Source organism: Trichechus manatus, unplaced genomic scaffold, assembly GCF_000243295.1.
Source record: "Trichechus manatus latirostris isolate Lorelei unplaced genomic scaffold, TriManLat1.0 scaffold00215, whole genome shotgun sequence".
NCBI lineage: Eukaryota > Metazoa > Chordata > Mammalia > Sirenia > Trichechidae > Trichechus > Trichechus manatus.
In genome coordinates, this window is record NW_004444151.1 from 2,723,361 (window position 1) to 2,736,553 (window position 13,193).

A 13,193-nucleotide genomic window follows, 5' to 3' on the forward strand; every position below is an offset into this window, starting at 1 on the left:
CACACACACACACACACACACACACACACACAGTGGTAAGTGCTTGATCTATCCAAGTAGAGACTTTAACAGATGCAGAGGGACCTGCTCTAAAGGGTAAATAAGAATGATTTGCAATTAACATGCCAATTGTTCCTGAGTAAATGGTTGCTACTAATGTGTTTGTGGAAGGCTAAAAATAGTTTGTTCTCCAAAGAATGCAGGTACAATTCCCCAAGGCCACCCTCCAAATACAGATTTGCACAATAAACCCTTTCTTCAAAACTATTAAAAAGGTAAATTTCAGGTTAATCCCCTTTAAATTATGACAAATTTCTAAGTTCTGAAATGTGAATATAATTGTACTATAATTTCCAATTTCAGAACAAAAAAGAATGAATAAAATATATTATGTTTCTATTTCTTTTTGTCTTTCAACTTTGAATTTTTATCTTTTGGTAGGATGTTCATCATTTTGAGATTTTAGTAACATCCTGCCTTCCAGAAAAAGAGTACCGGTGACTTTTCAGAGTTCTTTCTAGAAGATCAATAATTTAATACAAGTTTGCTCAGCCTGTAGCACTGAAGCAGAATTTAAATCTTCCATGTGAAAGAAGATCCAGAACATTTAGCAGAACCCAAGGTCCTAGAAGAAAACTGATATTTTTAATAGGTTCTATACACTGCCCAAAGAACCCTGGTGGCACAACGGTTAAGTGCTCAACTGCTAACCAAAAAGTTGGTGGTTTGAACCCACCCAGGAACTCCGTGGGAAAAAGACCTGGTGATCTCTTTCCATAAAGATTACAGCCAAGAAAATCTTTATGAGGCAGCTCTACTCTATCATATAGGGTCACTATGAGTCAGAAATTGACTCAGTGGCACCAAACAAGAACAATAACATATACTGCCCAGGTCTCTATGTGGTGCAAAGTTTGAGCTCAACTACCAACCTAAAGGTGGGTAGTTTGAAACCACACAGTGGCACTGCTGAAGAAAGGCCTGGCAATCTGCTTCTGTAAAGATTGTAGCCAAGAAAATCCTATAGAGCTCTTCTACTCTGACACACATGGGGTCTCCATGAGTCAGAACCAACTCAATGGGTTTGGTTTTTGTTTTGTTTTGTTTTGTTTTTGGATACACTGCCCAGCACATGTATTAGCCCTGTGTTTTTTATTTCTGGTTATATATGATCACCAACTTAGTCCTTCAACCTGTACTCTCCTCCCACCAGTCCAAACCTTGGAAAATTTAACCAAAAATAAATAAATTAGAAACATTCAAATTAAGAAGGATTTACAAAGTCCTTTCAATGAACCAGTATATGAGTTCCTAAATGTTCCTAAATGTCACCTTCATCCTACATAAATCTCTTTACCTGTACACTTCCATCCAGCATCCAGAATTCCCAAAAGAGTTGTCTACATCTATTTTCTTCAATTCCCTCCTAACATTTACTTTTTAATCCACAGCAGTCTGGGCTGGAAAACTGAGAATCACCTTTGGCCTCTCTCTCCCTCTAAGACACCCCACCACATCTATTCAATCACCATTATGTTCTTTCAATCTTACCTGATAAAAATTTACCTGTTCAAAATCCATTTACCCCTTATTTACCCCAGCTATGACTTACAGGAAAGAAGAGATGCTATATCAAAATACTCTATAAGCTGAAAAGCAAAACAACAAACTAGGATGAAAATGCTTGAAATATTTGACAAAGGATTAATGTGTTTAATACACAAAGATCAATCAGTAAGAAAGAGATAATTATTCCAACTTGGGGGAAAAAAGATCTGGGCAATGGGCACACACTAGTAAGTCACAAAAAAAGAGGAAAAAAAAAAAACCCATTGCCAGCAAGTCAATTCCAACTCATGATGACCCCATGTGTTACAGAGTAGAAAAACGAAGTTACAAATGCCCAATGAATATTTGAAAATTTACTGCATAGGAAACGAAAGGTCTCAGAGCTAAAGGACATGAGTCTCCAGATTGAGAGGGTCCATCAAATGCTCATCATAATAACTAAGATTCATGCCAACGTGTATCACTGTCAAATCAAAGAATCTTAAGAGCTCACAGAAAGAAAAAAAACAAAGTTACTTACTGGGAAGTAAAGGATTAATTCTGCCAAAAGGAAGGTCTGGCCCTTGCCCACCTACTGGGAGGTCACCTCTAAGCCCTTGGAATATTCTGCTTGATAAGGTGTCTTTGTTTACATGGGGTCTTGGGCCACGTGGTATTAGCTTAAACTCTAGAAGGGCTGGAGACTAAGGTCAGCCATGTGGGTGGTCAGCCATGCTTACATGATCAACCCCTAATAAAAATCCTGGACACAAAGACTCAGATGAGCATCCAGGGTTGGCAATACTCCATGCAAGTTGCCACAATTGTTACTTTGAGAAATAAACACTGTCTACACCACTCAACTGGAAGAGAGCAACTAAAAGCTCATGCATGGTATCTCCTGGACCCTGGCCTATGTGCCCTTCCCACTGCTGATTTTAATCTGTATCCTTTCACTGTAATAACCATAAATGTGAGTGTTTGTGAGTTCTGTGAGCCCTTCTAGCAAATAACTGAACCTGAGGGTTGTCTTGGGGACTCACAAACCTCACCTACAAAGGGCTGAAAATCAGAATTACATTGAAGCACAACAGCTATATCGGATGCTAGAAGACAAATGAGCTATGCTTTCAAAATTCTGAGGAAAAAATATTTTTTATCTAAGGGTTGAACCATAGCAAATTGCCAATATTAAATCGTCTCTGACCTGCAAAAAAATGGCAACTTCAAATAAACATCTATACCTATTAAACAACTACCAAGTGTGAGAATATTTTCAGACATGCAGGTACTCAGAAAATTTCCTTCCAACATACCCTTTCTTAGGAGGTTTCTTAAGGCTATGATCTCATAAAACATGGAGGTAACCAGGACACAGTGACTCTACCAGGAGACCCGTAAAGGGAATTACAAAGGTGAAACCTGTGGAAGAAGTCTACAAAACATGCAATCTAGATTGCAGCAGGAGAAAAGAGATCTCTAAGGGAAAAGAAAAGCTGATATGATTGAAGTTTTTCAAAAGATGGAAGGTTTTTATTATAAAGAAGACATTTTCAGGAAAAAATTGGGAATTTTGGGGAAAAAAACACAGCACTGTTAAAAAAAAATACTACCTGGTTCTACCAGCATATAATATCGATAATGTAAACACAGTTTACTGATTTAACAAAAATGATACTGTAACTATATTCAAAATAATTGGACGTGGTTGTTTCAGAAAGGAAGACCTCTGGTGGCACAGTGGCTGAGTGCTCCACTGCTAACCAAAAGGTCAACGGTTCCAATCTATCAGTGCTCTAAGGGAGAAAGATGTGACAGTCTGCTTCTGTAAAGATTTATAGCCTTGGAAATCCTATGGGGAAGTTCTACTCTGTCCTAGGTCACTATGAGTCAGAATCCACTCGATGGCAGTGGATTGGTTTCAGAAAGGGGACTTGAGGACGGGGAAGAGGGTGGGAGAGCATGATTCGTTTACTATTTCCTTTTAACATTTGCATGTATTACTTTGATCTAAATTAAAGTTTGCTTTTTTAATGTTCATCTTCTCTAGTAAAAGAAATCCAAACAATATAAATGTTACCCATTAAAATGGTAAAAACATACTAAAGTGATAATATCCAAGGTTGGCAAAAGTGTCAGAAATCAGACATTAGCACAATGAGGGTAGAAGTATAAACTGAAAAGGACTTTCAGACAACTGGATGCCACATATCAAAAGCTTTAGAAGTTGGATTAATTTATCCTGAGAAAATAAATGTACCCAAAAGTATAGTTACTGGGATGATCAAAGTTCTGTTGTTTACAATAGAGAAAATTTGGAAACTATCTAAATGTCCAATAATAGGAAACTAGTTAAACAAATTATGGTACAGCCATATATTGGAATTGCATGAAGTTTACATATAAAAGCTAACTTTTCATAACATTTAAGAAGCTAGATGAGATTAAAATGTGGAACCAGTGATCAAAGGATATTCTGAACCCTCCTTCTCAGGGGATCTTTATTTGTTCAGGAGACGACCATCTTTCGGGGATCCCAAGAAGCTAAACTACATGACTTTTCAAAGACCCTAACAGTCCATAGATTACTGATTTCTATACTAAAAAGCCCTATAAAGTCCTTACAGATGACTTTCAGTTGAAACTGAGGTGGTGAATAAGTAGGAAAACAAAAAGTTTTTTTCATTTATTTAACAGATACTTAAAAATATCAGACACTATTCTAAGTACTTAACAAACATTAACTGATGTAATTTTACCCTCTTAATAACCTATGAAGTAAGCTCTATTATTATTTCCATTTTAAGATGAAGAAACTGAAGCATGGGAAAGCTAAGTAATTGTCTTAATGTCACACTGTTGGTAAATAGTGGAGCTAATTTTTAAACCCACGCAGTCTGACTCACTAGTCTTTGAGCTTAACACCATGCTGTCTCCTAGAGCTAGGGAAAACTAGGAAAAGGAGAAAATGTTACAGAGAAAGATAGACTGTGGCTGAATGGAGTCCATAGCTAATAACTGACACTGGTCTTTGAAAATGAATGGTGAGGTCTTCTGCCAGGGTCATGGGTGTGCTAGGAATGTTGATGACACTGAAGTCAATTTCTTAATAGAAAGTCCAACTGTAGCTGTGAGCATGATTCTCCCCAAAAGCACCAGGGAAGGGCCTGGACTCAAATCCTTTAATAGGCAATGAGATATCACTAACTGAAGAAGAAAGAGAGAGCTCAGGGTCTTGGTTTTAAGAGAAGAAAGAGGCAGTAGGGAACAATTGGGAAGCTATTTCATAAGAACCAGACATTTTAGAAGTTTCCAAGTTCCACCATCACACCCACACAAGAAAACAAAATTGCTGGTGAAAACTAAGTTATTCGTTTGTTTAAAAGCAGGGTGAGATTACAAGATGTGTAAATCTCGCAAACCCAAACCCAGAATGTGCACTAGATAAATTTATTCTGTGGCATAATGTTGTTGTTGTTGTTAGGTGGCGTCAAGTCATTTCTGACTCATAGCAACCCTACGTACATCAGAAAGAAATACTGCCCAGTCTCGCATCATCCTTGCAATAATTATTATGTTTGAGCCCACTGTTGCAGACACTGCGTCAATCCATCTTGTTGAGGGTCTTCCTCTTTTTCGTTGACCCTCTACTTTACCAAGCATGATATCCTTCTCCAGGGACCGGCCCCTCCTATCAACATGCCCAAAGTACGTGAGACTAAATCTTCCCATCCTTGCTTCTGAGGAGCATTCTGGCTATCCTTCGTCCAGGACAGATTTGTTCATTCTTCTGTGGCATAGTACTCACTAAGAATGTGGACTGGGACTGCCTAGTTGTCTTCTTTTTAAAAGAATTAACCGATGTTAACTACAAGCCCTATTGTAGGGGTCTGTTTCCCACTTCATAGCAAGACAGGCAATACAAACACACTTCCATGTGAGAGGTTATGTCAGTTAATTTTGTTCCAAGAAGTGATTCACTCAAAACTTTATGCTATGTGTTAATAATGGTAATCCATCCAGAGAGAAGGAGATGCCAGACAATTCCACTTACCCTGGGTGGAACTTTACATTGAATTCTTTGTGAATTGCTTGTGTTGACATTAATGGCACAAGACTGAGATCCAAATAACACCAGGCTAATACCTTCCAAACCAGAACCTCGGATGGTGGCCCAGAGACCTCCTGTAACAAAAACAACATTTTCAGGTGGTATCCACAGCCTTATAGGCAGAGAAAAACTTAAGCATCCCCAAGAGAGATTAAACCAAATTAACAAAACATGAATCTCCTTAATTTGTCAAAACACAAGGCAATGCTCAAACTGCAGAAAAAGACTGAAGTTAAATATATAGCCTACCATATATAAATAGAGAAATGGTAACTAGAGGGCAGAGAGAAGTAGGAAGACATTCCTGGAGATATTTAAGAATAAAACATAGAGGTACAATACTGCCATGAGTAAAATAGTTTCTGAAAACTCTTACTACCCTAGGTTTTTAAATATTATCCCCGCCATTCCTATAAAACTTATTCTTTTCCCAAGAAACCAAGCATAAAAGAGCATCATGGTAAAAGGAGCAGCAGACTTAGTAGAGTCAGGGCCCAGATTGCTCTGCCACTTAAAAGCAGGTCTTTATGTTACTGTTTCTTAGCTCAGTGGTCCTCATTTCCCTCATCTTTAAATAACAACCTTAGCCCTTGCAGCTTTGTGATCTGATACCACACATATAAAATTCAAGAAGCCCTGAAGGTACAACAGTTAAGTGCTCAGCTGCTAACCAAAAGATTGGTGGTTCGAACCCACCCAGAGACTCCACAGGAGAAAGACTTGGTGATCTCTTCCTATAAAGATTACAGCCTAGAAAACCCTAGGGCAGTTCTACTCTGTCACACTGGGTCGCTATGGGTGGAGAACCAACTTGACAGGACCTAACAACAACATACTAAATTCTGGTCACCCACGATGGTATATAAGTGACTGGCCTCACCACCCATTGCAATTAGGATTTCTCTGCTGACCACTGAAGAGCAACCACAGAAACCCCTGTATCCTCACTGCAGACACAGGTAAAAAAGCAAGATGGCGCCAATCATATGATATCATGACACACTTTCCCATTTTGAGGAGCAGCCCTCTGTATAGCTGCTGAAAAGAAAAAAGAAAAAAAATTGCCAACATGTGAACAGAAAGCCCCATTTATTACTGATGAAGGAAATGATTTTGGTCCACCATCTCCCCACAAGGGGGTACAAGAAAGCCCACCAAATAGACACTACCTCTTAAGAGTGGAAAGGAAGTACAGGAGCAAGGTTATCTTCCCCCAGAATGTCAGTTGAAAAAGGAAACTTATACAACCTGATGAAAACTTTTAGTGAGAATTTGACCAGGTGAAATAATACCCTAAAAATCAGGGCAAGACTACAATGTTGCTGTTGTTGTTGCTGTTGTTGGGTGCTAACAAGTCAATTCCAAATCATAGCAACACCATGTGACAGAGTAGAACTGCCCCAAAAGGTTTTCTAGGCTATATTCTTTATGGAAGCAAATCACGAGGTCTTTCCCCCATAGAACCACTAGGTGGGTTAGAACTCCCAACATTTAGATTAGCAGCTGAGCACTTAACCGTTTTGCCACCAGGGCTCCTTTTTGAAATTAGAGAATAAAATAGAAGAAACAAGCCCATTTAAAATAGCAATATAAAATATACAATTATCAGGAAAAAAAATTTGACAAGAAAAATTCAGGAATAAGAAGAAATTTGAAGAAAACTTTAAAATGTTGCTGAGGAATCCAAAAGTAACCTTAAATAAATTGGATAGACAGAATAAACATTACAAAGATGGCATATCTTTCTAAATTAGTCTAAAGTGTTAATGTAATCCCAATAAAAATTAAAACAGGATTTTTATTTAAACTAGGCAAGTTAATGCTAAAGTTCAATGAAAAGTAAACAACAATAATAGCCAAAAAAAAATTTTCAAAAATAAGAATAAAGGGGATCTTATGCTAAACATTGGAGCCCTGGTGGCACAGTGGTTAAGCACTCAGCTGCTAACCAAAAGGTCAGCAGTTCGAAACCATTAGCCATTCCTTGGAAGCCCTATGCGGCAGTCCTACTCTGTCCTATAGAGTCGCTATGAGTCAAAATCGACTCAACAGCAACAAGTTTGGTTTGGGTTTTTATCCCAGACATTAAAACATTTTATAAAACAGCTATAGTTAAAATATCTTAATACAGCACGAACATACAGACCAATGGAAGAAAATAGAAAATTTAGAAATAAACCAAGATGAAGTACAGGGTACAGGAAATGATAAATATGGCATTTCACATCAATGAAAAACCTATTGATGATTCAGTAAGTAAAAAAAGTGAGTAGCACTGAAAAAAAATTAAATCTGAATTCCTATCTGGCATCTTTCACAAAAGTAAATTCCAAATTGATCAAATATTCAAACATAAAAAAGAATGCACTAAAAAACTAGAAGAAAACTGGCAGAATGTTTATTTTTATATAATTTCAGAGATGAGATGCCCATTCTAAGTATTTTATAAACCTTGAAGTCATAAAAGAAAAATTGATAAATTTTATTACATAAAAATTTTTAAAAATATATGGATTTCAAAAATAATAAACAAATTCAACAGACAAATGATAAATATATAAATAGCTAATATCTTTAATATACAAAAAGTTACTAAAAACCAGTAAGAACAATAACCCAATAGGAAAAAAGTGAGTTAAGAAGATGAATAGACAGTTGACTTGAAAGAAAATGCAATGCCTCTTAAACACATGAAAAGACATTCAATCTCTCTTTTAATAAACTGAGTGCTAATTAAAATTATAATAAAATGTCACTTTCCTCCTATAATAATGGCAAAGATCGAAAAGCTTGATAATACATTGTGTTAGTAAGGTATGGGTAATTAGATACTCCTATACAATGTTACAAAGAGAGTTAATTATACAACCTCTAAGGAGAATATTTTAGTATTTATAAAAATATTAAATGCACATAACTTCTTGACTCACACTTCCACTTCTAAGAAGTATTCTACTAATAATTTCACACATAAGCAAAAGGACATATTTACAAGGAAATTCAATGCAGTCTTCTTTGTAAGAGCCAGATATTGGAAACAACCTAAATGTTCAATAGACAACTATTTGAGTAAGTTGTGGCTTGTTCATATAATCAAATACTACACAGATGTTAAAAAGAATAGGGCATAAACATAGATCAATGGAATAGAATTGAGAGTCCAGAAATAAACCCTTACATTTACGGTCAATTGATTTTTCACGAGGGTGACAACACAATTCAACGGGGCAAAGAACAGTCTATTCAACAACGGTTCTGAGACAAGAGAATATCCACATGCAAAAGAATGAAGTTGAGCCCCTACCTCATACAATATACAAAAATTAACTCAAAATGGATCAGAGATCTAAATGGATGAGCTAAAACTATAAAATTCCTGTAAGAAAACATAGGTATAAATCTTCATAACATTGGATTAAACAATAGTTTCTTATATATGACATCAAAAGCTCAAACAACAAAAGAAAAGATAACTTGGACCTCATCAAAATTAAAAACTTTTGTGTTTCAGAGGACACTATCAAGAAATTAAGGTGGGGGCAGATGGAGAATCATTCTCTAGGTAGTAGTCACTTTTTGTTTATGGTGTGGGAAAAGTAGCACCGAATGTGGGTGAAATTTGCACAACTTGACTAATGTAATTGATGCCACGGAGTAGTACACAAGAAAAGGGATGAATTGGCAATTGCAATGGTATATAAAATTTTACAACAGCAACCAAAAAATATGTAATAAAATAAATAAGGGCTACAGATGCTGATACTTCTTAGACATAACAAATCACCTCCAGGATTAGTTCTCTCAGTTTGAAGACTCAGGGTCATGGTCTTGTGGGACAATCCAGTCAACTGGCATGATATAGTTCTTAAAGTTTATGTTCTACCTCCTAGTTTAAGTAGTGTCTGGGGTCTTAAAAGTTTACAAGTGGCTATCTAAGATACAACTATTGGTCTTTATTCATCCAGAGCAAAAGAAAGAAAAAAGGAAACCCAAGAATCAGAGAAGGAACCACCCTAGAGAACCGACTGTCTCCATGATCCAGTGTGTCCTCTATCTTGATACCAGAAGAACTAGATGGTGCCCAGCTACCATTACCCTACGTTCTTATCAAGGACGTAATAGATGGATCTTGACACAAAGAGAGAAAAATGTGGAAATAAACTTCAAATTCCAAAAGAATCCAGACTTACTGGACCCATTTAGACTGAAGGAACACCCAAGATTTTCCATGAGATAAACTTTAAACCTTGAAGTGAAACTATCCCCTGAAGTCACCTCTAAACTAAATAGCAGTTTAGCTCAAAAAGTAAAGAATGAAACCCTTAAGTACTGCACTCTTTTAAAAAATTATCTGTATGAGACCAAATGGACAACAGTTACCCTCAGGCATAGATGAGAAGTTTGGGGGCACAGTGAGACTAAGTTAATGGATATGAAACAACTAGGATGGAAATAATGAGAATGTTGACACAATGTGAAGAATGTAACCACAGTCACTGAACATTACATGTAGAAATTGTTGAATGGGAGTGAGTTTGTTGAATGGGTGAAAATATTTGCAAATCACATATCTGATAAGGGACTTATACTTGGAATATATAAAGAATACTTACAACTCAATAGTAAAAAGACAACCCAATTAAAAAATGGGCAAAGGATCTGAATAGACACTTCTCCAAAGATGTACAAACGGCCAATAAGCACATGAAAAGATATTCAACCTCATTAGTGATCAGGGAAATGCAAATCAAAACTACAATGAGATGCCACTTCACACCCACTAAGATGGCTAGAATCAAAAAGTCAGATAATAACAACTGTTGGCAAGGATGTGGAGAAATCAGAACCCTCATAACATTGCTGAGGGGAATGTAAAACAGTGTAGCTACTTTAGAAAACAGTCTGGAAGTTCCTCAAACAGTTTATAAAGTTACTATATAACCCTCAAAACAACCTTTCCAGAGTCCTTCTGCATGTGAGTAAGTGATGCTTTAGAATGTTATTGGCAACATTATCATATGTATTCATTACTTACTCTTCTGTAAATTCCTTGCTGGCAGCCTGGCTGGGCCTGATTTTCTTTAAATCCCCTATAACCATTGCCATCAAGTCGATTCTGCATCATAGCAACCATATAGTACACATAGAAATTCCTTGAGGATAGTGTTAAAATGCAGATTCTGATTCAAAAGGTCTGAGATGGGGCCTGAGACTCTGCATTTCTACCAAGCTCCTAGCAGATAAGATACTGCTGGTCCAGGACCACATTTTGAATAGCAAGGTCTTCAGCACTCTAGCACAGGACTTTACACAGGGCGGCTCAATCAGTGTTGATTGATTGACTAATGGTTTGAAATTAGGTAAGTGGCAGTGCAGAAAAAGGGTTAAATAGGGAAAATTTAAATCTAGTAATAAAGAGTGGCAGCTAAAGCTTCTCCTCTTCTACTTAGTCTTGCTAAAAATCAATTTGTAGCCACCCAACATTATCTCTTATCTAAATCTTCCATCTTTTGTTAAAATATGGAGGGATGATGCATAATCCTCCCAGACCTTTGAGTCCCTTCACTACATAATTTATGCCCTGATAGGGTGACAGTATGCCCTGACAGGGTGACCAACTTATCCAGGTTTGCCTGGGGCTGTCCTAATTTTAGTACTAAAAGTCCCATGTCTTGGGAAATCCTTCACTTCTGGGAAAACTCGGGCAGTTGGTCGCTCTATCTGTGCTAGGCACTCTGTATAGGGGATACAAAGATGATTCAGTCACCTGTCTGCCCTGAAGTGGCCTATGATCTAATGCAGAGCTGAAGAAGGTTTGTGTGACCTGAACTACAAAGTTAATTTTGTAAGAAGATCAGAGCCCCTCATAAGTCTAGCAAGGAACTATTATATGCCCTGAACCCAAAGCAACAATTATTGGGTTAATACAGACCATGACCTTCCACTCTGAGTACCACATATCATTTAGCTTCTTCCTTAAATCACCGAGAAGTAAGAGCAAGTGCTGCTTGCTGTTTTAGGCACAGGGGACAGGGTGGGGTGGATCTCTTAATTCACTCTTCCAGGCAAAGTAGAGCCAGAAACAAGTTGTTGCTTTGGACGATATGTTTATGGCCAGAAGACACAGTTTTTAAAAATGTTCTAAACTGCATGTCTCTGGCCAACAAAATGAATACTAACAAAAAAACAAGGAGTTAAGGAAAGGATTTTTACGCTCCAAAAATTATGCTTTAGCAAACATAAGCATGAGTGTTCCTGTGGTTCTTGCAATCCAGCTGGGTCATTTTTAACCGGTCATGCCCCTCAGAAAACAGCAAGTCCTGGAGACTTCCTGGTTTTTCACAGTACTAGGCTCTATCCACAGGGCTAAATGTTAACAAGACCTACTGCCCTTCATATCCCTACTATGCAAACGGTAGTCAGCTTTGCATGCCAGCCAAGTATCCAAGTGTACATCAGTTAACAATCATTTGTAAAACACCCACTATGCACAACGCTCATACTGGGAAAGGCCTCTGTTTCACACTTGTCAAATTGTTTTTACTTTTCAAGGGGCTTTCCTATCAATTTAAAGTTGGCTCACTTTTAAAGCATTCCCCTTGAGAATGGGAACCAGACAAGGATGCCCTTTATCACCACTCTTATTCAACATTGTACTGGAGGTCCTAGCCAGAGCAATTAGGCTAGAAAAAGAAAAAAAAAGGCATCCAAATTGGTAGGGAAGAAATCAAAGTATCTCTATTTGCAGACAATATAAGCTTATACACAGAAAACCCCAAAGAATCCGCAAGAAAAATACTGGAACGAATAGAAGATTTCAGCAAAGTTTCAGGATACAAAATAAACATACAAAAATCAGTTGGATTCCTTTACAACAGCAAAGAGAACCTCAAAGAGGAAATCACCAAATCAATACCATTTACAATAGGCCCCAAGAAGATAAAATACTTAGGAATAAATCAAACCAGAGACATAAAAGATCTATACAATGAAAACTATAAGACACTACTGCAAGAAACCAAAAGAGACCTGCACAAGTGGGAAAATATACCTTGTTCATGGATAGGTAGATTCGACATTGTGAAAATGTCAGTTCTATCCAAAGCAATCTACAGATACAATGTAATCCTGATCCAAATTCCACTGGCATTTTTAATGAGAGGAGAAACAAATCACCAACTTCATATGGAAAGGGAAGAGGCCTCAGATAAGTAAAGCATTACTGAGGAAGAACAAAGTGGGAGGCCTCATACTACCTGATTTTAGAATCTATTATACCACCACGGTAGTCAAAACAGCCTTGTACTGGTACAACAACAGATATATAGACCAATGGAATGGAATTGAGAATCCAGACATAAATTCATCCACCTATGAGCAGCTGATATTTGACAAAGCCCCAAAGTCCATTAACTGGGAAAAAGACAGTCTTTTTAACAAATGGTGCTGGCGTAACTGGATATCCATCTGCAAAAAACTGAAACAAGACCCATACCTCACACCATGCACAAAAACTAACTCAAAATGGATCAAA

The 13,193-nt window shown here is 37.3% G+C and overlaps 1 protein-coding gene across 1 annotated transcript in view; it reads right to left on the reverse strand.

Annotated features, from left to right (window-relative positions):
• Positions 1-13,193, reverse strand: part of LOC101361563 (PKHD1, fibrocystin/polyductin) — a 413,510-nt gene that overhangs the window by 360,185 nt on the left and 40,132 nt on the right. Inside the window, exon 16 of the mRNA XM_023742674.1 lies at positions 5,603-5,733. Within this exon, the coding sequence (XP_023598442.1) occupies positions 5,603-5,733 (131 nt within the window). The remainder of the gene's footprint in view (positions 1-5,602; positions 5,734-13,193) is intronic.